The sequence below is a fragment of the Cyanistes caeruleus genome, chromosome Z (genome assembly GCF_971803275.1).
Source record: "Cyanistes caeruleus chromosome Z, bCyaCae1.hap1.1, whole genome shotgun sequence".
NCBI classification, from domain to species: domain Eukaryota; kingdom Metazoa; phylum Chordata; class Aves; order Passeriformes; family Paridae; genus Cyanistes; species Cyanistes caeruleus.
Genome location: NC_141732.1, coordinates 22,032,347 through 22,057,061, shown reverse-complemented (window position 1 = coordinate 22,057,061; position 24,715 = coordinate 22,032,347). Strand labels below are relative to the sequence as shown.

At 40.7% G+C, this 24,715-nt stretch overlaps 1 protein-coding gene and 1 long non-coding RNA gene across 2 annotated transcripts; one reads left to right on the top strand and one right to left on the bottom strand.

The window, feature by feature from the left end:
* Positions 1 to 7,652: 7,652 nt before the first annotated feature.
* Positions 7,653 to 12,854, bottom strand: LOC147648213 (uncharacterized). The gene is made up of 2 exons (XR_015280709.1): positions 12,788 to 12,854; positions 7,653 to 9,957 (listed from the first exon to the last, which is right to left on the bottom strand). It is a non-coding gene; the product is annotated as an uncharacterized LOC147648213 (long non-coding RNA).
* Positions 9,951 to 21,054, top strand: TMED7 (transmembrane p24 trafficking protein 7). The gene is made up of 3 exons (XM_086868486.1): positions 9,951 to 13,769; positions 16,024 to 16,269; positions 18,150 to 21,054. Exons 1-3 carry the CDS (start codon positions 13,602 to 13,604, stop codon positions 18,384 to 18,386), a joined length of 651 nt encoding a protein of 216 aa, XP_086724612.1. The 5' UTR covers positions 9,951 to 13,601; the 3' UTR covers positions 18,387 to 21,054.
* The last annotated feature ends 3,661 nt before the right edge of the window (positions 21,055 to 24,715 follow it).

The following is a 24,715-nucleotide window of genomic DNA, read 5'->3' as shown; positions in this document are numbered from 1 at the left end:
GTTGAATGCTTTGGTGAAACATATAAAAATTGTATGTACCTTTTGCTGCAATATACACTTTACAGATCTTTCACTTACTTCTTCTCCAGCTAAAAAGAGAGGAGTGAGGCCTTTAATTAGTTCCCATGTTTCTTCATCTAACTGTAAGTCCCAAAATGCACATTCACCTCACTATCTTTTTCTGCAAAAGGCAGTTTTTTAACAGCTACAAGCTCCTGGGTAACAGCTTTTTTGTTATTATTTTTAATCACACCTAAGATGTTTGTTTTTCCCCCTTAATTCTGTTTTCCCCATCCTCATTCCATCTCAAGAAATCCTTTTTCCTCTGCTTCTTCCTCTCTCTCTCTCCACACTGCTACATGGGGTCTTTATCCTGAAATAATTTAATGGATGACTTTTGCCTGGACTTAATTTGTTACAAATTGTCACATCCAGGCTTGAGCTCCTACTTTTTAAACACTTTGACAATATATTGCTTCTTGAAATGCTTCTATTTTCTCTAAGAATACATGAACGTACCAACATCTCAAATATCTTAAAAGCAGGAAAGCATACAGGATAAGTGAAAAAAGCCAGAAAACAAAACTGCAACTGATCCACTGTGGACCTGATTATTTTGCCAGAATCACTATGAATGGGGAAGAACCATTTATCCATATTAAAGAAAAGAAAAACTGAATTATAGAATGGTTTCAGCTGGAAAGACTATTAAAGATCATCTTGTATTAGTCTTCCTGCCATGTGAAGAAAATCCTTCCAATAAGCACCATCCTCAAAACATTCCTCAAGTCCCATCCAACCTAGCCCCAAGGACTTCCAGGTCTGGGGAATCCACAGCTTCTCTAGGAAATCTGTTTTAGTATTTCACTGCCCTCACAGTAAAGAATTTCTTCCCAATATCCAATCTAAACAAACTCATCTCAGTTCAAAGGCATTCCTTCTTGTCCCATCACAACTTGTCCTTTTTCTCTCTCTCCAGCTCTCTTGCAGGACTCCTCAGATACTGGATGGCCGTTAGAAAATTGTCTTGGAGCCTTCTCTTCTCCAGGCTGAGGGTTAAGGTTAGGTTAAGGTTGGTTTTCTAGGCTGCAATTGCACATTGCTGGGTCATGTCCAGATTCTTGCCCACCAAAAACACCCCAAGACCTTCACCCCAGGGCTACTCTCAATTCATTCCCTACCCAGACAGTACTTGTACTTGGGACTGCACTGATACAGGTACGGGATATTACACTTGGCCTTCATGATGTTCACATGATCCAACTTCTCCAGTCTATCTAGGTCCCCCTGGATGGCATCCCTTCCCTCAACTCTGTCAGCTGCTCCACACAGCCTGGTGTCATCAGCAAACTTGCTGAGGGTGCTCTCAATCCCACTGTCTCTTGTCACCAACAAAAACATTAAATAGTGCTGGTCTCAAGGTTCCCTGAAAAACATCGTTTGTCAATGGTCTCTACCTGGACATTGCGCTGTTGACTGGAACTCTCTGAGTGAGACCATCCAATCATCTCCTTATCCTTTGAGTGGTCTAGATGTCAAATCCATGTCTCTCCAGTTTAAATATAAGGATATTGTGTGGGACAGAGTCAAATGCTTTGCACAAGTCAGGTAGATGAGGCCACTCACTCTTCTCTCATCCACTACCTCTGTAATTCTGTCATAGAAGGCCACCAAATTTGTCAGGCACGATTTGCCTTTAGTGAAGTTTGTCACCGATCATCTCTGTATTTTCCATGTACTTTAGTTACCAGAAAGTTAGCTTCGTGTTTTTGCCAGGCACTGAAATGATTGACTGTTCTGTAGCTCCCTGTATCTTCCTTCCTTATTTCTCTTTTTAAAAATACAGATTATGTTTCCCCTTTTCCAGTCAGTGGGAAATTCACTGGACTACCATGACTTGTAAAGTACGATGGATAGTGACTAAGATTCTTCCTTCACCAGTTCATCCAGGACCCACACAAGAATCTTACTGGATCCCACTTCACATGTGCACCTTCAGGTTTCTTAGATATTCTTGAACTTGACCTACAGCAGGCAGTCCTTCGTTCTCTCCATCCTTGCCTTCACCTTCTGCAATTTGGGTGGTGTGACTGGAGAACTTACTGATGAAGAAATAGGCAAAAAAGTCGCTGAGTACCTCAGGATTTTCCATACCCTGAGTAACCAAGTCTCCTATACCCATCCTGAAAGACCTCACATTTTTCTTAATCTTCTAAGTCTTCTTTGTTTTCAGCAGTGTACCTATAGAAGCTTTTCTTGCTGCCCTTGATGCCCCTGGTCAGATTTAAAAAATCAGTCTATCACTGATTTAGTTTTCTTAATCTAATCCCTGGATCTTCAATCTCCCCATATTTCTCCTAGGCTACTTGTCCTTGCTCCAAGCCCATGTGGGCTTCCTTTAGGTGTTTGAATCTGTCCAGTTCATCCAAGCACACCTCCTAATGTTTTTACCTGCCTTCCTCTTTGTTTGGCTACTCCTTAGCCTGAAGGAGATGATCCTTGAACATTAACCAGCTTTCCTGGGGTCCTCTTCCCTCCAGGGCTTTACCCCAAGGCACTCTACCAAGCAGATCTTTCAGGGTCAAGACAGCTCCTCTGAGGTCCAGGGCTTGCTTTGCCCTTCCTCACTGCCCTAAGAATCGCAAACACCACCATTTCATGGTCACTGCAGCCCAGCCCAAGCTGTCCTTAAGCACATCCCACACCAGCCCCTCCTTGCTGTGCAAGGTCCAGCACAGCACCTCTCCTTGTTGTTTTCTCTATCACTTGGAGAAGGAAATTGCCATTGAGGCATTCCAGGAAACTCCTGGGTTGCTTAATGCCCTGCTGTACTGTCCTTCCAGCAGATAATAGGGTGGTTGAAGTCCCCCAGGACTGAAGTCCCAGTCCCTGAGGACCAGGGCTTGTGAACATGTGGTAGTTCCGACCTACCTATAGATGACTCATGTCCCCTGTTCCTGACATTCCTTTAAGCCTGGCCCATCATCCATGCCCAGGCAGAATGCCATGCATTCCAAGTTTCCATTGACATAGAAGGCAACAGGTCCTCTTCATTTCCCTTGCCTGCCCATTTTTAAGGAGTAATACATAAAATACAGAGAATCATTATTTGTTTTGGTCTTTTAAAATGTGTCCACTGTTATGAAGCCATGATATTGGTTCCAATACCAATACCTTCAAACAGTTTCTGTAGGGAGAATAATGTATTTTATTAGGTCAATTATGTATAGTTGTAAAGATAGTAAGTTATTAAGTATTATCATGGTTTAACCCCAGCTGGCAGCTCAGCCCCACACAGCTGCTCACTCATTACCCTAGTGGGATAAAGGACAGAATCAAAAGGGTAAAAATGAGAAAACTCGTGGCTTGAGATAAAAACAGTTTAATAGGCAAAGTAAAAGCCACACATGCACGCAAAGAGAAATAAGGTGTAGTAGTGGAGATGGATGTGAGTCACCCCACCAAGGTTCATACAACAATTGCAAATTTTATTGAGTACAGCTTTTTTTTATAGGGTTTTCAAAAAAATCATGCATTCAATTTAGCCAATTGGCAAAAATGACCCAATGGTCATGGATGCGTTCATACTCATTGGGGATTGGATGACATCTGTTGTTTGAATTTGAATCTCTCAGCTCCTCAGTGCCTTCTTCAAAGACATGTTTACTTCTTTCCCTTAACAGCATGGGCTGATTGAGTTATGGTCAGGATTACCTATGACCATGGGGGTTCCAGCCAGCTGTTAGCTATCGGAGTTTCCCCTTTTTGTTTTTAAACTACAAAAATTGTGCTTTCCCCTCTGTGGGGCCCCTTGCAGAAAGGATAACAAATACAGCACAATGAGGGAAAAATTTATGCACAAATGATAAGCCCAGTTCTAATGATGTTATTCACCCAATTGAACAAGCCTAACCTTACCAGCCTATATGGCTGTGGTCTATCCCACACACCATCAAAATTTTTACAATCATGTCCAAGACCTATCAAAAAAGGCACAGTTTTGCAGGGTGGTATGCCACACACTATTTACATCTATGGCTGGATTACTCAAATCAAAGAAGTTTCATTTACCTTTGTTACAACAAATAAATTCAAAAACTGTGAGAGGTATTATTTTGCTGCCTTTTCTCAACTTGATCTCACAGGTCATGTCTGGTTGTATAACTAAAAATTACATGTCTTTCTGCTAGTCATGTCTTTAAAGTGTTTGACTCTTGAAGTTATAGGTAAATTGTCATACAATTGTTGATAACATTTCATATCCAATATATGTCAGTTTGTTAGGTCATGTTGAACGTGACTGAAAATTTTAAGAACATCCAAGGCTTTTGTAGGGGGTATATACCATTCCCACACTCCCCCTTCTTTGTTTTAAAAACTATGATAGGAATATATTTCAATTTATTAAATTTAGGAGAATTTCCAATACAACATGCACCTTCCTCATTATGAATAATAAAACAAGACATCTAATAAACAACAAACAGTACTGAACAAAAATCAACAAGGTAATATTTACAATTGCCTAAAAGTTTTACCATCACCCTGCCTCTGCCATAGCTGGGGAACCCCATTTCATAGCAAGGACTTGGAGAGCCTTTCCTGACAAAGGCATCCAAGTTTACCTTGAAAAGAGGGTCCAGCTTCATGAGACCAAATCTACAAGTCAAAGTGACTTGATTTCATTTTTAGGACAGGAATGCCTGGGTTTGATGGCACACTTCCCCTGCCTGCCAGGGCCAGCGCTTGGCCAGAGCCAAGACCTTGACTGGAATGATTTCCCTAACATACCTTACAAACAAACCTCTATTAATATCTGCTGAGAAAGTTTCTTAACAGGAACAACTTACAAGTAATCAAAGGAATGCATATAAGTAATATCAAATAATATCTCATGGCTAGATTCTTCTATGTTATATTCAGAATCACTGGTCATATTAATTGCTTCTTGTGTAAAAATATTTAAAGCTAGAACTACTGCATGAAGTTCACTCTGTTGAGTGGAACCACCTGTTTGAATTATTGCATAATGATCTTCTTGCCATCTGTTTAATTTATTTCATACTTCTATTAATGATCTTCTTGCCATGTAAAGACTGCCTTCACTGTATATTCTCATCTGTGTGTCACACAAGTTTAGTTATGGCACACAAGAGTTAGTGGTAAAGGCAAGTAAACAACATTTCTGCAAGTTTGTCTGAAGGTAAAGAGTAAAAAAATCTGTGCCATGAAATCCCCCAATGTTGTATGAAAACACATTAATTTTGTCAAGAGACAGTAGTTTGGTATACAGACAAACACAAATTACAACTCCCTGCCTATGATATTTCAGAGGGACATTATCAATTATAAGCTAAATTATTTTGTCTGGACAACAATGTATTTATTAAGCTATGGCAAAAACAAAATTTTGATTCAATTTGTGGCTACCTTAAGGACAGAATCTCTGTAGGCACTATTACTCTTAAATATGAGTATTCCTGGCATATCAACAGGAAGAAAGCATTAATTACAAAAGTCAGTGGAAGTTAAGAGTAACCACCAGAGATCTCTAAGTGCACATTTTCTTCAATGACTAGATTCAAAGTTGAGAGTGCCCTTTCAAAAATTTCAGATATAACAGAATTTAACTCATTTGGACTCCATCATTACAAGACAGATACTGATAATTTGTCATACAATAGTTGAGGATCAGTGAATTAATTTATAAATGACATAGCAGCAACTGCGGGATGTACTGGAAAGATTATAAAGTTGTGGCAAATACATTGTGAATTTAGTTAAGAGAATAGGTTATAGTAAACATTATTGAAAATTCCTGTTCACAGTCACTACTTTTTCTGGCATAAGCGTAAGATTGCCAAGATTTTTCAAGGAGCAGATTTACTCAGATAAATGACAACTTGTACATCTGGACAAGTGGCATTTGAAACCTGCCTAGTTTGCAGATGGCAATACAGGATTTTGTGATTGCCAGTACAATGGATTTGAGCTTGGAGTATTAAAGCTAATGAAGTACAGATATTTAAGGACAAAGGATTAATTATGTGGTCCATAAACTGTTTTGATATCAAGTTCAATTTCAGTTTATAAGTGGTAAGGAAGAATAATTACGTTTGAAACACTGAACAGCTGTATAAGTTAAAAATGCTGTCACGTGTTTTTTCATGGTGTAATGTTCACACGTAAACTGCCATTCAAAGCATGTCTGACTATCAATTCTTTTGAAGATCTCACCAAAGGAGATTTCCTCAATGCATCCTAATTTTGTGATTAGTTCTGTGTCTGCTTGTATGTCGGGCACTTGCACCCACGCGGGCACCATCCAGTTTTTGGGCTCCGCTTGCGCGCTAAAGATGTAAGTGGGTGTGCAAGCAGTGGCTGTTCAATCAGCCATAGGCAGGGGTGGACCAAGTGGATTTATGGTGATAGAGGGCATGGAACAAAGTAATGGCTCGGGTGGTCATAGTGCAGGCAAACCTGCACGGAACAAAGGTGCACCTGAAGCCGGCAGTGGGGGTCTCCAGCAGCACAGTAAGACAGTGCTGCAGGACTGGGGAGCTCGGAAAACAGCTGCTCCCCCTTTGGCTTCTCACCTGTCCTCCTGGAGCGGCCTCTATTCCCCTTGCTACCCCTGCTCTCCGTCCTCACTGGACATTCCAGTGGGTAGTGCCCATGGCACCTCAGCAGCAGCTCTTGAACTCCGCTCAGCTCCGATCTGCTTTAAGCAGTCCAACACTGTGCAGGCCAGTAAGCCACCCAGCAATACAACCACTGTCCCCTGGAGAGAAAGCCTTTAGGCTCCAGTTTGCCACACTCCCCTTCAGGGAGAAACCCTCACTAGTAGCCTTCAGTTGTGGGGAGCAGAAAGGTTACCCCCAACATGCCTTTCTTCTGTTTGCAAACTGTTTATACTCCATTGGCCCTTCCCCTTTTCTGTGCCCCTGAGCCCTCAAATGATTACCCCTGATGTTCCACCCCGCCCCCTGTCTTTCCTATATAAACCCCTCTTTCCTCTGACTCCCTGTTTTTTTGTCCCTGGGTCCCTCCAAGGAAGAAGCTGAATAAAGCCCCCCAAGGAACGCCATACGAAGGCTTCATCTCTTTTCTTCCACATCACCCACCATTTCACAAAAGAGCTGAAATCACTCAGCAGCAGCAGATGTGCTTGTGCATCTAGGACGTCCTTTTAAGGAACCTTCTCCAGGAAGGCTGCAGCACTCCAACCAGCTGCCAGGTCATTAAAATGTCTTTAGCTGCTTTGTTGCCTCCAGAGGCTGATTCAAATAGCAGCTGACCAGCCCACTCCCATGTTTGGACATTAAGTGTCTTCCATGGTTGTGTCCAGTTCATGGCTCTTGCACCATGACAGCAAGGCTTGCAAGAGCCTGTTCATCATATTTTATCCCCAGTTTATATAAAAAGAGGATACATATCTGTACTATGGCTTTTTCCTCTGTCAGGACTTAGGTTCCCATGTCTCCAGCGACTTCTATTTACAAGGCCCGGACCTTTGCAGCAATCCCTGCTGCCAGCAGCTCTCCTGGCTGGGGTTCTGTCTCCTGCTGCCCTCCCCAAGTCCTGGCTATTACTGATCATGCTGGGATCACTACTTGTCGCAGCTGAGATGGACACGACTCAACACACTAAGGTTTATACAGCAATACAGAATTTTATTGAGTGCAGCTCCTTTTTGTAGCATTTTCAAAAAATCGTGCATTTGATTCCAGTGCTCATCAAGGATTGGCTGGAATCTGCTATTTGAATTTGAATCTCTGGGTTCCTCAGTGCCTTCTTCAAAAAGATGTTCACTTCTTCCCCTTGATGACATAGGCTGGTCAAGTTATGGTAAGGATCACCTATGACTGTGAGGCTTTCAGGCCAGCTGTTAGCTGTCACAACAAATAATTTACTCCTTCCCATGGACAGCCACAGCTGCTCAGCCATCTCCAGGAAAGCCACACTTCATCATGCATAACAGTGACTGGAGAATACATATGCCATCTCTCTGAACCTCCCTCTTTTCCACCTTCTTTGTCTTCCCTCAACTTCATATGCTGAGCATGATGTCACAAGGTATAGAATGTGCCTTTGGTCAGTGGAGGTCAGCTGTCCCAGCTGTGTCCCCTTCTTAGCTCCTTGTGAATCCCAGCCCACTTGATGCTGGGGTGGGGTGAGGAGCAGAAAAGTCCTTGGCTTTGCATAAAGACTGCTCACCAAGGAAAGCATCCCGAGTTATCAAACACAGTTTACAGTACAAGTCCAAAACCCAGCTCCATACTAGCTACTGTGAAGAAAATTTACTCCATCCCAGACAAAATCAGCACAAATGTTTTATAATGTGTTATAAGTACCCGAAATTTAAGTGAATAAAAACACACACGGAAACACAAGTCTTTCTTTCATTTGGTAAAGTGCAACAAGATTATCAAAATTCAGCCATGACTGGGAAAAAAACCCCAACAAAACAAAACAAAAGATGAGCCACTGGGAGGAGTTCTTTGGGAAGGAATCTTAAAATGCTGTGGTCAAAATCTGGCCTGGGAATCCTTTGGTGTTCCTCTTTCATTGTCTCTCTCTTCCTGGGATTTTCAGCCCTTCCCCAGATCCCTCCCCTTTACACTGTCCACTGAAATCCAGATTTGGACTAACAGGAATTGATCTTTTACAAATCCTGAGCACGCCAAGCCCTAATGAAATGAAAATAATTGGAGATGGTCCTACTGTCGTACCCTAGCACTACATGCTGGGTAACAGGGCTGGGGAGGAAAGCACCTGTCTCTGGAGAAGACTGGGAACTGTTAATGTTCATGTTAATGTCTCAGCCAGAGATTGCTGAGCGTGGGTCACATCTGCCACGGATGCCAGAAGAGAGAAATGTCAGGCATTTCCCATGGGGTAACATTTCCTCATTTTCCATGGAACAGCTTTTGCAGCTCCCTCCCTGCTCAGAAGACAGATGATTGTAAGCCTCATTGCTGGAGACCTCTATAGGTTAATTGCATGTACTCCTGGTATATATATGGATGTATAGCTTTCACTGCTGAACTGTAAACCTGAACAAGGCGTAGGTGCTAGATATTTCATTCTGTTGAGCTATGCCTACATTATGTTTGGCCAAGATTGCTACTATTTGCATTAATATTTTTGGCTTTCTGATATCCATTTATCACCGAATTGAAAGAGTTAGTTTCAGAGGACAAAAACCTTAGGTACTGAATATATTTTGAACAGGAACTGAGAAGAGGGAACTAAAGGAATAATTATTTTAAACTGAAAGAGGGTAGGTTTAGACTGTATTTAAGGAAGAAGATTTTTACCAAATGTTGGGTGGTCAAAACACTGGCACAGCTTGCCCAGAGAGGCGGTAAATGCCTCAGCCTGAGAAACACTCAGGGTCAGGTCAGATGGGGCTCTGAGCAGCCTGGTTTAACTGAAGATGTCCCTGTTCATTGTAGGGGCATGGACTAGATGACCTTTAAACATGCCTTCCAACCCCAACCATTCCAAGCTGAAATGGTTCTATGTAAATTGAGGTGACCAAGAGCTCCCTCTTGTGTGTCACAGAAAGAGAAGCAGGTCTTTGTCTTTCACAGGTCTCACCTTGGACCCGTAAGTACTTTTTCTGACATTTGCAATCATGCTGAGTTCTCTGCCCTGTTTGAAAAGAAACAAACAACCAAACAAATAATAAACCACCATGGAACGGACATCTTGAAACAATTTCTAATCCATTCAACTTTCTTGTGTACAAACATATTTTTAAATGATGTTGAAAATCAAAGGACTGTGTTTATACAAACATAGGTTCACAAACTCTTCCTGTCAATAACTCAGAACTCTGCCAGAGTGCAGGTCAGGTATTATAGTTGGTAAGAGGGGTTACATCTTTCCCGATATTCTCCCTTCTTCCAACTCCTTGCACTACAGCAGCTCTCAGCCTGTTCCTCTGTGAAGCTGTACTTGCAGAAAGACAGAAAATGCTTAATTTTAGGTGCCCCTAATTTTGCTTTTCATCTAAATCCTTTATTAGAATTTGTTACTTTCTCAGTGTATTCTGGTAGAAGGTGTTTGGGCTTTTATATAACCAATTAACACAAGCACAGACAGTAGTGCCCTGACTTTTTTGACTCTAACAAGCTCATTTCTTGTTCTCTCAGTTTTGGAAACATGAGAACAGAGGTTAGAAAATGCACTGAACCTTGAAAAAAAGGATAAATTCAAGCAGTTTTAAGGTCCAGTGAATTTTTCCTCCACAGCATGACTTTGCACAAATCATACCAAAATGGTGTGATGAAAATGTGTTAGTATACTTGACTGCACTTCAAGTGTTTTTTGCAGGTGCCAGAGTTATTCGATGCTGCTTTTTAAAGTAGGAAGGCCAGTGAAAAGAAAGATCAATCTGTATTTTAGCCTGTCTGGTTTATTTTAGTAATTTTAGCCAATCCAAAATTAAGCACTATACTGGGAAGTAAAGAGGAATTATCTTGACATCAAGATCTATTATTTATATAAAATCTGCCAAAGCAAGCCCACAGTAAAGGCTTTTAAAGGAGAGGTACTTAAAATGGGGAAACATTACCATTTTAGGTAGTTTGATTAGCAAGATAGAGCGTACTGTGGAATATGCTTTAAATGAGAATTAAATTAAAATGACAAAGTGGATTTTTTAAACTGCTACACACAAATAGATTTCTGGAAAGATAGTAAAGGACTGTAAAGGTGAAGAATAGGGTTTTTTTTTCTTTCACTGTTTAAATAACAGGAAATGTTATTTTAGTCCTAAGATCTTATTTTGTAAGTCTGCAATTGCATCCATATCTACAACCTATTACATGGGTAAAGGTCTGTAACTACCTCAGGAGAAAATATTAGAAATTTGGTTCAGCTACTAAGCAGAGAAGAAACACTAAGACCTGAATATCCTGTGTTTTTCAGCTTTCTTTGTTCTTTCTGCAGTGGCTTCCATGTATTTCTGAAGGAATGAGAACTGCTTGTGCAACTATCATTCATTATCAGACTTCAGGAGAGCGTATTTTAACTGTCTTCACAAGAAATACTTCTCTATGTTAATTTTAATTTTCCACATAGAGAAAGCAGCAACATACACTTACAGACCAAACAAACGTAAAAATAAAACGACCTCCTGCTTTATTTTCCTAGTCTTTGACTTTTCACATGAATAGTCATGTACCTATGAATGCTGGTATGTGGGAAGTTGTAATACAGACTTCTGCTTGCAAATATTCTGTCATAATAGAGAAAAAAACTATAAAGATTTTTCTCAGCAAGGCCTATGCTGAAAGCACCTAAAACCAAGTCTCAACCTGTTTAAACAGACTGTCCAGTAAGAAAAGAAAACTCTTCATATGACTCTCTCTAAAACTTATTTCTTGGACTTACTATTATATTTATTGAACTTATTTCAGTTTCAAGCTGCAAAAGAATTACTGAAATTCATAAGCAGTTCATAGTGCTAGCAGCTAGTTCTCAATTACTGTCATGATTGCTTATACGTATATAAAACAATTAGTCCTTAACAAACCTACACCAGATGAGTTGCAAGCACACCACAGAGAGGAGCTAATGCTATGCAGTGGTGTAATGAGGAGTTACCAGGCTTAAGGGGGCCAGGCTTGAGAACTTCTTGGATGCAATTTGCCTTTTTCACTCCGATGTTTTATAATCTCTGATCCCAATCCAAAAAGAAAAGGATGTAATCTCATCTGCTTTCCCTGATTTATTTTGGGGATTCGAACATCATATGGGTTTTTTGCTTATTCTGCAGGTTCCACCAGGTTCCTTTCTTGCCTGCTCTGTATCTTTCCCCTTCTGGGCTGTTGTTTGATTATTTGCTGGTAGGTTTCCAATCATCATTTCTTAGGTAAGCTTCATTTGGCCCATGCAGTGCAACTTTAAGAAAACGGCTGGAAAGAATGAACTAGGAAACTGTAAACTGTACATGATCTCTTCAACTGATGTGAAAAATCACAGAGGAAGTCCTCCTGAAATGTATTTCTTGCCACATGAAGGAGAAGGTGATTAGTTGATACAGTTCCTAAAAGTCTGTGGTCACTGATTTAAATAAAATGACTGGAGCTGCATCATTTGGTCCAGATATATAACCTGCTTTTGATATATAACCGTTTCAGCTATCAGCCAACACTTAAATGCCATCTAAAAGAAAAAGAGTGTTTAAGTGAAAAAAAGGAAACATCTGAGGATTAATCGTAAATGGATAATGTCTGCCTCAGCTGTAAAGTGGGTACTTGGTAAAGTATCTGCCGTGTCACTATAATCCACACCTGCAAATCTATCAGAGCCTTCTACATACAAATTTTGGGTACCTCTGCCCTGTGAAATCCGAAGTCCTCAAACTGATGCCCGGGTTTCTTACTCAGTGGTGAGGATGAAAACCATACATTTCACAAGTTAGCACAAGAGTTCTCTTCAAGGCTAGAGGATTATGCAGCAGCTCCCCAGTGTGGTGCCTTTTTCGGCAGAGGTACTTCACGCAAGTTCAGCCCCTCTTCTGGAGGAGTAAAATAGCTTACTAGACCTACTCTCACAAGCTCATACTCCTGCCTGGGAGGTTTGAGCTGAGTTTTCCTTTTCCTACTCTGCCTGATTTGCCACAGAACTTAATAAGCAAGAATGGAGGAATTTTTTTTATTATTATTTTTTAATATGTAAAAATTACTGAGAAAGGCTGAGAGTGTTTGGGCTAGAGAAGCAAAGGCTGTGTGCAGACCTCATAGCAACCTTGCAGTATATGAAGGGGACTTACAGGGAAGCTGGAGAGGGACTCATCATCAGGATCCGTAGTGGTAGGACAGCAAATAATGAGTGCTAACTGAAAAGAGGGGAAACCTAGGTTAGATGTAAAGAAGTAGTTCTTCACAGGGAGGGTGGCGAGACACTGGAACAGGTTGCCTGGGGAGGCTGGGGATACTCCAAACATGTGAGTGTTCAAGGCCAGGCTGGATGGGCCTCTGAGCAACCCGATCTAGCGGGAAGCGTCTCTGCCTATGGCAGGTGGGTTGGGACTCAGTGATCTTTAACATCTTTTCCAACTTCTAACATTCTACGACTCCACGACTGACTGGAGTGGGACTTGAAAGTCGACACTCAGCGTGAGCACTTTAATCCCTGTTTTACATCTCTGTTTATTAATTAATCTCATTATTAATTCTCTGCAATGAACGTTCAAGGATCCGCGCAGCAGAACTCTCCAGACTCCTCCTTGTGCGTCCTGATTCTCAGAGGGCGCTCTTTGCGTGGGCTCGGCCCCAGGATCCGCCATTTCCAGCTCGAGGGCCTAGCGAGACCCTCAAGAAACCCAACCGGCGAGCCACGGTGGCGCAGCCTGCCGCCTCGACACGAAGGGGAAAAGGCCGAGGCGGTGGCCACCCTTTCCCCGCCCCTTCCCCGCCGGACACACGTCCCGGAAGCGCTCCGGGAAGGCGCTGCCGCCGCGCGGGCGCTTCCGGGTGCGGCCGCTCGTGCCCTCGGCCACGCCGCGTCCCGCCCGCCGCCCCGAGCCCCGCCGCGCCGAGCCCCGAGCTCCTCCGCACCTTCCTCACCTCCCTCTGCGCCGGGCGATGCCGCCGCGGGGCTCTCGGGGGCCGCTGCTGCCCTTGCTGCTGCTCTGGGCGCTGGCGGCCTGCGTGGCGCGGGCCTCCGAGATCACGTTCGAGCTGCCAGACAACGCCAAGCAGTGCTTCTACGAGGAGATCGCCCAGGGCACTAAGTGCACTCTCGAGTTCCAGGTACCCCGGCGGGTGGAGCCGCCCCGGGCGCGGCGCCGCGCTGGGCCGCGGCCCCGATCGCCGAGCCCAGGCCGCTGCCGGGGGGGGGGGGGGGCTCTCGCTCGGCTCCCTTCCTGGAGGGAGTATCTGGGAGTAGGCCTGGCAAGGGAGCAGCGGCTGGATCCAATGAGAGGTTTCCAGCTTGACTAAGGAAAACTCTGGGAAGCTGCCATTTAGTGCAGGGCTGAGTGAGACACAGGGTTGGCCCTGAAAACTGGCAGTGTCGGTACCCTGGTCGCTGCCATGTAGTGCCTCGCCTGAACAGCGGAGAGAATATCTAAAGCATACTTGACCAACGAGGTGCATTTCCTTGTGGTTCGTGAAGCGTCGACAGGATGAACACATCTTAAGAGCTAGCTTTCTACTTCAGAGACAGTTCAGATTTGGGTTACATGCTAAACAGTGGAAGTGTGATAGGAGAAGGATGCGGTACAGCATCGCTGTTTTGGTGCCTCTGAGTGCATCAGCAGGGCTGGAACCTTTCAGTCTGTCACTTTAGTAGAGGAAGTCACAGGTAGTATAATAGCAGCATAAGAGAAAAGTCATCCCCGATGACAAAAATCACAGTTATCTTTGGGGGCTTTTGAAAGGATTGCATAATTTTTATGGGCTGACTTTTCTTGCTGAAGTCCTGCACTTTCTAGTTTCTCAGTTGCTGTCCCATCTCAAGTATGTGGGGTGTTGCTGCCAAATACCAGTCCTTGTTACTCTGTCCTATGTGGTCTAGGTCTTGGATATCTTTTTCCCTACTCAAACATTTCTTGTCTGTGACTGTTTCTTCCATACAGTCTTTTCTGTGCAGGACTTTCCCCTGAAGTTTTGAAATGGGTATCACTGGACAGATAAGCCTGCTGTTGCCACTTTTATTGGTGACCAGAACAGGATTAGCACTGCTAAAAGAAATGTCTGGATTTAACTAGCCACTGGCAGCCTGAAGTGCTGTCTGAATGTCCTGTGGCAGTATGTCTCAAGGGGCAACAGGAGTTGCAAGCAAGTTCCGTGGCTAGGTATCTTAGGGAAACTTTAAAGCTCTGGCCAATCTTTACTACCTCTATGTAAACCAGTATTTTCAGAGTGCCTACACAACTGAATGCAAGTAACTTCCATGTAATTGGTAAAAAGCACATTCTTATCAAATTGTAGTTTATATTTCAAAAATGAAGAGCTGTGTTATTGCTTGCCAACTAGATACTTCTAAAACTTTGCCTTTGTGGAGGAGCTGCTGCTCCAATATGTTATTTCAGTTGTACCACTAATATGATCATTTTAATAACCTGGTACTTTGGTAAACTGAGGAGCATTTAAAAATGCCATGTAGACTGAAGTGCAGATACACAGATACTAAAATATTTCACTGATTTCTGCACACATGAGAAATAAGCCTCTTCCTCCTTCAGCATGCTTTATCTTAAAAGTAAAAAGTTTGCAGCAAGGATAAAATATAAAACTGCCATGGTTAGAGTCATCAGAATACCAAGCTGTGAACCTAAACTCTTGATCAGTCTTTCTGGAGAATCTAGGTAATCAACCAACAGTAATCAAAACCTCAAAAACCCCATTGGGACAATAGTGAAGTTTTGAGTCAGTTGCAGGCATAGTCCAGGTGTGCTGGTTTTTGGAAGAACTCCTGTGTCTAACTGCAGGAGGGAGGCGGCTGGTCCCCCAGAGCATTGCTTTGTTGGCAGAAGCAGACAGGAAAACTGGACAGATTGAAATTCCTGTTCTACTGGTCAAACACCATTCCTGCAGCCTAATGCAGCTGATATAGTAGGGCAGTTAAGCAGGAAGGAAGTGTCTTGCTGCATGTTAGCAGTCTCAGCTGGATGAATGAATTCCACAGAGGATTTGAGTGTACAGTAAATGTCAGGCTCATTGTCAGTTGTGTCTTAGCTGTACCATGAAGTTTCACCTACTGTAGCCTTTGGTGTTGTACAGTTAGTAATAACAAAGTAACTAAAATTGCTCTCCTAAGGGTTTGAAAATATGGTTGACATATGCTGAACCTAAAGCATTTTAAATTATTTTCTGTGTCTTGTTCATGGGAAATTAATTTTGTAGACTTGCTTTGAAAGATTCTCAAATGAATGCATTACCCTTTAAAAGACCTGTTAAGGCAAAAAGCTTTGCAGTCCCACCTGCCAGACCATACTTCTTAGCAGAAATATATAAATGTCCATGTTTTTTAAAAATACTATTTCTTGATCTTTGTTTCCAGGTGATCACTGGAGGTCATTATGATGTTGACTGTAGGTTGGAAGATCCCGATGGCATTGTACTGTACAAAGAGATGAAGAAGCAATATGATAGCTTCACGTTTACTGCATCCAGAAATGGAACATACAAGTTCTGCTTCAGCAATGAGTTCTCTACTTTCACACACAAAACCGTGTACTTCGACTTCCAGGTTGGAGAAGATCCACCACTGTTTCCTAGTGAGAACAGAGTAACTGCACTTACCCAGGTAAAACGTTGTGTTTTACAAAAGTTGTTAGGTGAAGGCCATTTTTCTTGAAGTTCAGCTGCTTTAGTTATCTACATCACTTTTGAAAATAAATGAATTTAAACTTCTAAAATACTTTAAATTGAGACAAATAGGCTTTCTTTGTAAAGATAAGATTTGTAGAACAAAAAACAGTGCTGAGAAGGAATCACCAACGGTTAAGAAGAAATGAGGACAGAAACTTAAGGCCACTGTTTAGGGTTTTGTTGTTTGGTTGGTTTCTGGGGTTTTTTTTTTCATTGTTTTTTGTTTGGTTGGGATTTTTACGAAGACTCTCAAGGAACGTCTGTTTAGTGACACAGTACTGAGTCTTGACATGTGGATTTCATAAACTAGATATTGGTGGAATAGGGTTTAAAAGATTTCCAAGCTCTGGAGAAACTCTAGGTATTATTTCTATATTTAAAGCAATAGAGTCTTTTTTTAGGAGGAGGACTCATGTAACTATTATTTTTAAAATGGAGAATGAAATTCTAGCAAAATAAATTAATAAAGTCAGCTGTATTTATCTAGATATTTAGTCTTTATATGTCTACAAAGTGTCAGAGCACTGGTTGTTATTGTATTTTCAGTATTTTACAGCTTTGTACCACCTCTACACAATCTAAATACCTTAAAACTTCCTTTGGAAGATTAATTCCTGCTGTGCTTTATTTTGAGTTCAGATTCGTGATACTATATCTCTTAATTTCTTTTCCTTGCTTCTTTGGTAAGGAGGTTCTTTTTGCAGTTCTGGTCAGGCTTATGGCATGACCAAATTCGGGCAGCCTTTCATGAGAACAGGTAAAGGTAAAACCCTAAAACTGGAATGACCTTGTGTTTAAATCCCTTTTGCAGATGAGGCTGTTCTTACAATTTATCAATAGGAAAACTTAGTTTGGAAAAAGTCATCCTGAATTTTGTCAAGAATATTATCTTAGGCTTGTTCAGACACTTATCTTGAAAGTCATTGACTCGAAAATATGATTAGACACAGAGATAAGTGACTGAGAGCAGCCCTGTAAGGGCATTAAACATTTCCTTTATAATAATTTGTGCTGTTCGATCTTCAGGAAATACTCATTTTAAGCCATTAAAGAGAAACCTGAATTATGGGAAATAAAAAAATAAGTCTTTTGAAGATCTATTGACTAACCTTTCAGTGGTCAAAACACAATGAGTACTTTTACTTACAGCATATAAATTGAAACTGCAAGAAGTTTATATTAAAAATTATATAGGGCTTGGAAAACCAATACTACTTTTTTAAAAATTAAAAACTATTAAACTGGTCAAGTTGGTAAGTATTTTTATATGTGTATGGTATTGAGAGCTCAGGAGTGCTGAAGAATAACAATTGTCTCTTCTCTAACTACTTCTTGTACACATGACTAAGAGACAACAGAATGCACACTGTACAACTAGAGTGAGAATTAATCAATGAAGAATGTCACATCTGTGAAACAGAAGCATTTAATATATGCTGTGTGTATCTTAGTATTATAAGCAACTGCTTGTTTTCCTGTGGAATTAATAGCTGGAGGATGACTGACATTTAAAAGTATTTCTGAGGTTTGTTTTAAATCCAAGTATGAATTTGGAATTTTTTCATTAATTCTCAGAGCTCATTGCTTTTTATTAGTTCTGTAGTTTTATCTGCTTCTGTATTTAACAGCATCACATTTTTGTGTGTAAAGTTTCATCAGTATAAGTTACGTTTTACTGTACTTACACTATTTCTAACATTGGTCTGAGTTAATTTTTAGCTTGCAAAGTTACACGACTCCTCATTTCAAATATCAAAGCACAAAACCACTAGAAGAGTTCTTAGTTCCGTGTTGTGTATTTGTTTGTTTCCCCAGATGGAGTCTGCGTGTGTTTCAATTCACGAAGCTTTGAAGTCTGTCATCGACTACCAGACTCACTTCCGCTTGAGGGAGGCGCAGGGCCGCAGCAGAGCAGAGGATTTAAACACAAGGGTGGCCTACTGGTCAATAGGGGAAGCAATCATTCTTCTTGTTGTTAGTATCGGGCAGGTATTTCTCCTTAAAAGCTTCTTCTCAGATAAAAGAACCACGACAACGCGCGTTGGCTCGTAACCAGTAGCGGCAGTGCTTGAGGTGCGTTACTCATTAAGATTAGCGGTTCTCCAATTAACTGTAGGTACAGAGGTCTGAATATATGCAACATTCAAATGCGTATACTCCTCATCTCTTAAAAATAACAAAACAGACCCAAAAAGTTATGAAAGGGACACATAATCTGAAATATTTTTAAGGATCCTTTGGAACTTAAGTGTTTCAATTCCTATATTAAAATATCTGGCAATGTCTAGTCTCTCTTTATTTCTACTGATACTAACCCAAACCACCAAGTTTGATTTTTACCAGTACAGTTAGTCATCTGCAGTGTAACACTTTAAAATAACCCAACAGTCTAGTGTCTGAGAGATATCTATGAAAATCTCAATTCATTTTCAGGCTGAATATCTTGAATTATAAAAAAGAAAATGTGATTAACTCTAGTGCATTGTTTTGATTTGCTCTTTTAAAAAAATGCAGTACCCTTTGCTTATTTCTAAAATTGTTGAGAGCTTGGCACTACATTGTGGTGCACATTCTTTATCAGCCTGGAAAGTCTTCATCTTTGAATTTTATACTTTATTATGATTGCTTAAACATACATTCTTCTGTATTAAAATAAATACATTTTCTCTTTTGCAATGTTTGTTTTACTGAAGAAATTGTAAGCTGAGACTACTCAGGAAATCCACTTCTGCATACAGAAAAAAAATCCAAATTTCCAAGTTTATGTAAAAATACATGCAGTAGAGTAGGAAGTTTTCTAACTTTGTCATTGAACCTGTGCAGTACTTGCATCTGCTGCTGCTGCTGCTGTTTTTTGGATTTAAGACCAGAGGTAGATTGGTTGTTAAGCAGCACAGCACCAGCACTGGATGAGGTTATATTATGTGTTAGGCACGTACACAGCGTTTTACTAAATTGTTTTCCTAGAAAGAGGGCAATTTGATATTGATACTGCATTGCACAAGTGCTGTAAATATTCCTCTGTGTGGTGCACTGAGACATGACAGCCTTGTGCATCTAATTGCCACTCTGTTTTGTTTGTGGTCAGGAAATGTTTTGAAAATTTCAGGTTATCTTTTTGTAGAGTTATTAGAGTTCCATTGTTTTCTCTGCTCATGACTTTAGTAGCTTATGTATTGTAAAATTCTGTTTTATTTGGCTGTGGAAAGTAGTAAATGTATGTACATGCCCATAGCTTGAACTGAGCTGGTCATAGTAATGCTAAACTCCTTCAGATGGCTTTGGGGGAAAAAAAAAAAAAAAGTAGGCTGACCAATTCTTAAATGCACACAAAATGAGCTATACTGAAGAATTTGTATTATTAGCTAAATGAAAAGATGCTTCTTATACAAGTTCTTGGCAAGTAAAGAAAGAGTGCTACACCCTTATTATCTGCCTGTAGTATTTCTAGCAAAAATTTGAAATTACATGTTCAGGTGACACTTGAGCAGTCTGAAGAATTGATCTAAGATGACCTGATTTTAAAATCATGTCTTGGTTGAAAAATATAAAAATGCCCCTACTCTGTTTGGAACTGAATGACTGCTCTTTTGGAAACTGAAGGAAAACATCAGACAGCTCAGAGATTGTTCAGAAGGTCATGGAGGTATTAAAAACCTTTTAAGTAAAATTCAAGATGTAAAGTTTTGCTGTCCTGTACTGAATTTTGAATACTGCAGTACTGTTTTGGGTTGCGGGTTCCTCAGAAATAGTTAGACCCACTAACAGGAGAAAACAAAAGTCTGCACTTGTTTTGTGATACAAATCTGTGCCTGCACACAACATTCTTGGTTGAACCTCTGTGCTTCCTTCTTGTGTTTCAGCAACTGATGTCTAGTAATTTTGTGCTGCATTGCACACAATAATGAAGCAAGAGGTACAATTTGGGTGCAAGTGTCAAACAAAAACATGATTTCCTTTTGCTAGTGTTCATTATTTCTGGAGTTTGAATATTAGTTATATAGCTTTAATCACAACAAAGGCATTTGTTTTAAGGCTTAAATTGTGTTGGGGTTTTTTTCCACTGATTTGTTCTGTGTGCTGGCAAAATTGGTAAATAGTGCTATGAAACTGATGATGATCAGCTATTGCATACATGTCTCTTTATTCTTTCATAATGTTTGAATGTGTGAAGTGGACTGTTCCATTCAATATTACTCCCACTACAGAGGTTTAGTGGACTTGACTTTTCCATTAAAGTTAGGTGTCTGAACCAGTGCTCTGGCATCCTGCTGCATAATATGCAGCAACAGCTTAAAAATGCCTTTATTTTTGTGTTGTTAAAAACATGGCACAAACACACATTTAAACGTAGCTGTATATAGTTTTTAACTGACCGAATAGGATATAATAAAACACATGCTAACACGCAGTGGGTGAAGCAGTGCATTGTGACCTTTGGTTGAAGCTGCACCTTTTCAGTGTATGAACAGTTTGGTTAATGGTGTGATACACAAGAAAACACCCTGCGTTAAAGGGGATATAACTGTGTTTTTAATTGCTACATGCTCTGGGTTTCAGCTATGCGTTGGATGTTTAATGTTTACAAGACTTCTTTTTGTGTCCTGAAATGTTGGTTCTTTAGTTTGAGGGCATGGGGGGAGGGAAAATTTAGTTTGAATAAGACAAAAAGCAGACCCTGTGAATATTGTATGGGAAAATAAAAAAATTAATATATGAATGTGGTCTGATTGTTTTGTTTGCATATGGGATTGGGGAACATGATTCTATAAAAAAGCTTTGAATCATCGTTTGAATAGTCAGCTTGTGTTTTAATATCTTACAGTTAAACTGCCTCCTGACATCCTGCCTTCAGCTATACTAAGCAAGGTATTGTGGTTACTGGCACTTTGCTCAGTACATCTGTAATGCAGGCAGTCATATTCATAAATCTCTTCATGTTGAAGTAGAATTCAAAGCATTTAATTGCAGATGCCAGGAGTTATTTGGGAACTACTTCATCTTTTCACATTAATTCTGTAGATACAAAATTATGGGGGGAGCTGGAAAGGTGCCTCAGTTAGCATTGTCCAATTACAAGATAAGAACTTCAGATAAGTAGTAACTGAATGTGTGATTTGAGGTACTTTATATTGTGTTGTTTAAGTTTAAAGAACATATAGTAGACATCACTGTTTTGTGTGGCCACCTTTCAGAATTAGTCTTCTTGCTAAGTCAGTTGCTATATAATCAAAAAATTTCAAGACTATTTGTACAACAGTTAGATTAAGTAAAGTTTTTATCTAGAAGTATGGGTAAGTTCTCTTTCAAGTTACTGTTAGGGCCAAGTAGTTGTCTGGGGCTTTTTTTAGGTGCATGGCACCCAGGATTTTAAAGTAACTTGTGGTCTGAAGTGCTTTTCTGCTGAAAGTCCTACCAAAAAAAAAAAAATTAGACAAAGTGAAAAGATGAGTCAGTGGATCAAGTGACATGTATGATGATGACGAAGGTTTCTATCAAGGAGGGAGTAGAAATGTGCTCTGGACTACCACAAATTTAAACAATTCCTGAACTGCCAGGCTACCAGAGTGCACAAGGGCAGCAGTGATACCATAACCACCTCCTTCAGGGGTGAGATGAAACTAAGAGTTTAATTCGGGCCCTAAATTAGATGGATGAAAAGTCTTTCACATGCTTTCCCTTGACTTGTAGAATGAAGTTCCAGAAAAGCAAGGTTGTGCTATGTGCACACAGGGTGCTACTGATTTCAATCAAGTTGAAGTGAAGAAAAGTGGTAATTCAGATTAGCTTAATAAAAACTCTTCACAGTAACGATGCCTGAAGTTTTAGCTTTCATATTTTTCAGATTCTGTACTGCCTTAGTGTGTGACTCTGAGCTTTATATAAAGTGTTAGCAAGTTCCCTTCACAGGGTAGCCAGACAAAACAATCCTTTTCCAGCCTGAGAACCAAGGACACTGTTGCAGCTTCAGGCCCAGAAAGTATAAACAACAGCAAATTGAGGAGATCAGTCTGGGATGATGGGACTTTATAACCTGAAGCTGTAATTGGGGAATTAACCCAAATATGTAAATGGACCAAAACTTATAAAAGTGTGAAAACTTGTGACTGGTCATCTGCCTTGCCTCCATTTGGGTCTATCTTGGGCAGAGCCCAGGCTGGGCTCTTGTACTGCCCAAGGTGCATCCTTTGAAGGCCTTTTAATTAATATCTATTTTATTCCTTTAACTCTGTCCAGCTTCTCTTCCAGGTAGCCTCTTAAGGCATCAGTAACAGCTCTCAAAAGGTTCATTATTTGTATTAAAAAGTTCGTGTTGCACTCCACAAGGCAAGATGTTATGTAAACATAAGGTGGTTTTACTTTGCAACACTTCTATTGTTCTAAAGCAGATTGATTTGACTCACTCATAACTTCTCCCTCACCTGCTGACGAGAACCAGCATACATGTGTGAGACGCCTGGTAAGCATCTGTTGTGTGCAACACATTTTTAAGCATTTTAATGTTTAAACACATTTTTAAACAAGGACTGCCTTGTGTGTCCATGTTTTATGTTTCTTATTACAAGCTGTTTTGCTGGTGAACTAACAGGAAAGGGAGTGGCATGGGTTATGCTGTAGTTTTGTTGCCAGCCTCCTGTTCCAGGATGAAAAGTCCTTAAATGAGTCACCTGAACTGTGGTTTTACTGGAGTACAGAAACTAATCCTGACAGGAACACCAAGTTCCTTAATTTCACTGCTGATCATTGTGTGTTTGGTTATCAGTAGAGGCCAATGAACAGAACTTCCACCTTTTCGTGATCTGAATCTCATTGTGAGAGACTCAGAATACAGCATGTGAGAGGGAGTACAGCAGGATCGCATCCCTTCAACAGCCTGCACTGTTCAGGTGCACATTCCATAGCTGAATGTATTTTTTGGTGAGTTTTCACAAGCAGGATGCAGTAACCTCCTGCAGACACGTGTGACAGTGCATGGTCTGTTACCAGTTGCATATTTGAGAGGCCTCTGCTTGATGGAGTATTCCCAGCTTTAGCAAGAACCATTTTGTTAGGGATGGTTTCTGTGCATATCTTGCACATTGTTTCCTAAATTTATGTACAGGGATTTTCCTGGCACCAAGGACAGCCGATTTATTCAGCCTTAGCTGTAAATGAATATTTTTATAAACAAGCAAAAAATAAAGTATATTGATATATTTTATATGCAGGATATGAAAAGCCAAAGAGAAGCATCTTCTTCCTGGAAAAAAATCAAACATGAGAATAAAGGGGTTGGGAAGGCTAACAGTGATATGAGACGAGCTTTTTTGGCACAGCACTGTCCTTTGCTCTGGTGTTTGGAGAACACAGTACCACTAGGTGTTAGTGAAAGTAACTTAAGAAAGTAACTCAACAGGGCCAGAAAGAGAGAGTAAGATGGGCAGAAAAGAGAAAGGAAAGGAGGAGGAGGAGTTAGGGAGTAATAAAAGGATAGAAAAAAGGGAGAGGACAGATGGGACAAAGTGGAGAAAGAAGCCCATGTGCTGGGTTTGTGAGGATTAAGAAGTGCCTAGATTGCTCCCTATGGACAAGAGGTGCTCCCTCTCCAGGTATGTTGGTGGCCTTTGGTGGCTGCTGCCCCCAGTACAGGTTCACAGCATAATCTGCAAATAGCAGCTGGAAACCACACCACAATCAACTCTTCCTAATACATACTGGCACACACGTTATCAAGTGCTCAAGCAGGAATGAGTTATAAAAGTTTTTTTGAGAACTAAATAAAAATACACAAAGCACAAGGGGCAGTGCTGGGAGCATGGCTCAGTGCCAGGGACTCGTTCACAAAATGGCAGCTCTGCCTTTTAAACACCTGGGAATTACATCAGATACACATGAATATTTATGAGCAGTAATACATATTTTAGTATTTTCCTTATATACTTGGGTATATATATGGATATATATATAATATGGAGGGAATATATAACATATATAATATAATACTATATATATATATATATATATATATATATAAAATATGGAGGGTATCTATTTTCCTTACATATACTCTCCTGAAGCCTGCCAGTTGACCCTCCTCCATTGTCCATTGATGGAGAGCTCCTCAGAGGTGGCTGGAGGTGAGGTGTTGGCATGCCAAGGTCCCCAGTGGCACGCTTCACCCGTCCCTGGCTGAGTCCCGCAGGGGGCACGTCCCATGTCTCTGACTACACTGACCAGAGCTGTCTGGTGGCAACGGGGATGGGAGAAGAGAGGACTGAAGGGAGAACAAAAAGGGGACCAAAGCCAAACTACAACAACTGTTCAACAATATTCATATAACAGTATTCAGGAATATTGAAAGAACTTTAAACCTCTTTAACACACAAAATCATTTGTGAGAG

What these genes read in the sequence shown, in the direction of transcription:
- TMED7 (XM_086868486.1), top strand. Translation starts at nt 13,602, where the DNA reads ATGCCGCCGCGGGGCTCTCGGGGGCCGCTGCTGCCCTTGCTGCTGCTC. An exon ending in AGTGCACTCTCGAGTTCCAG is followed by an intron (nt 13,770 to 16,023) that starts GTACCCCGGCGG and finishes CTTTGTTTCCAG; the next exon opens with GTGATCACTGGAGGTCATTA. An exon ending in GAGTAACTGCACTTACCCAG is followed by an intron (nt 16,270 to 18,149) that starts GTAAAACGTTGT and finishes TTGTTTCCCCAG; the next exon opens with ATGGAGTCTGCGTGTGTTTC.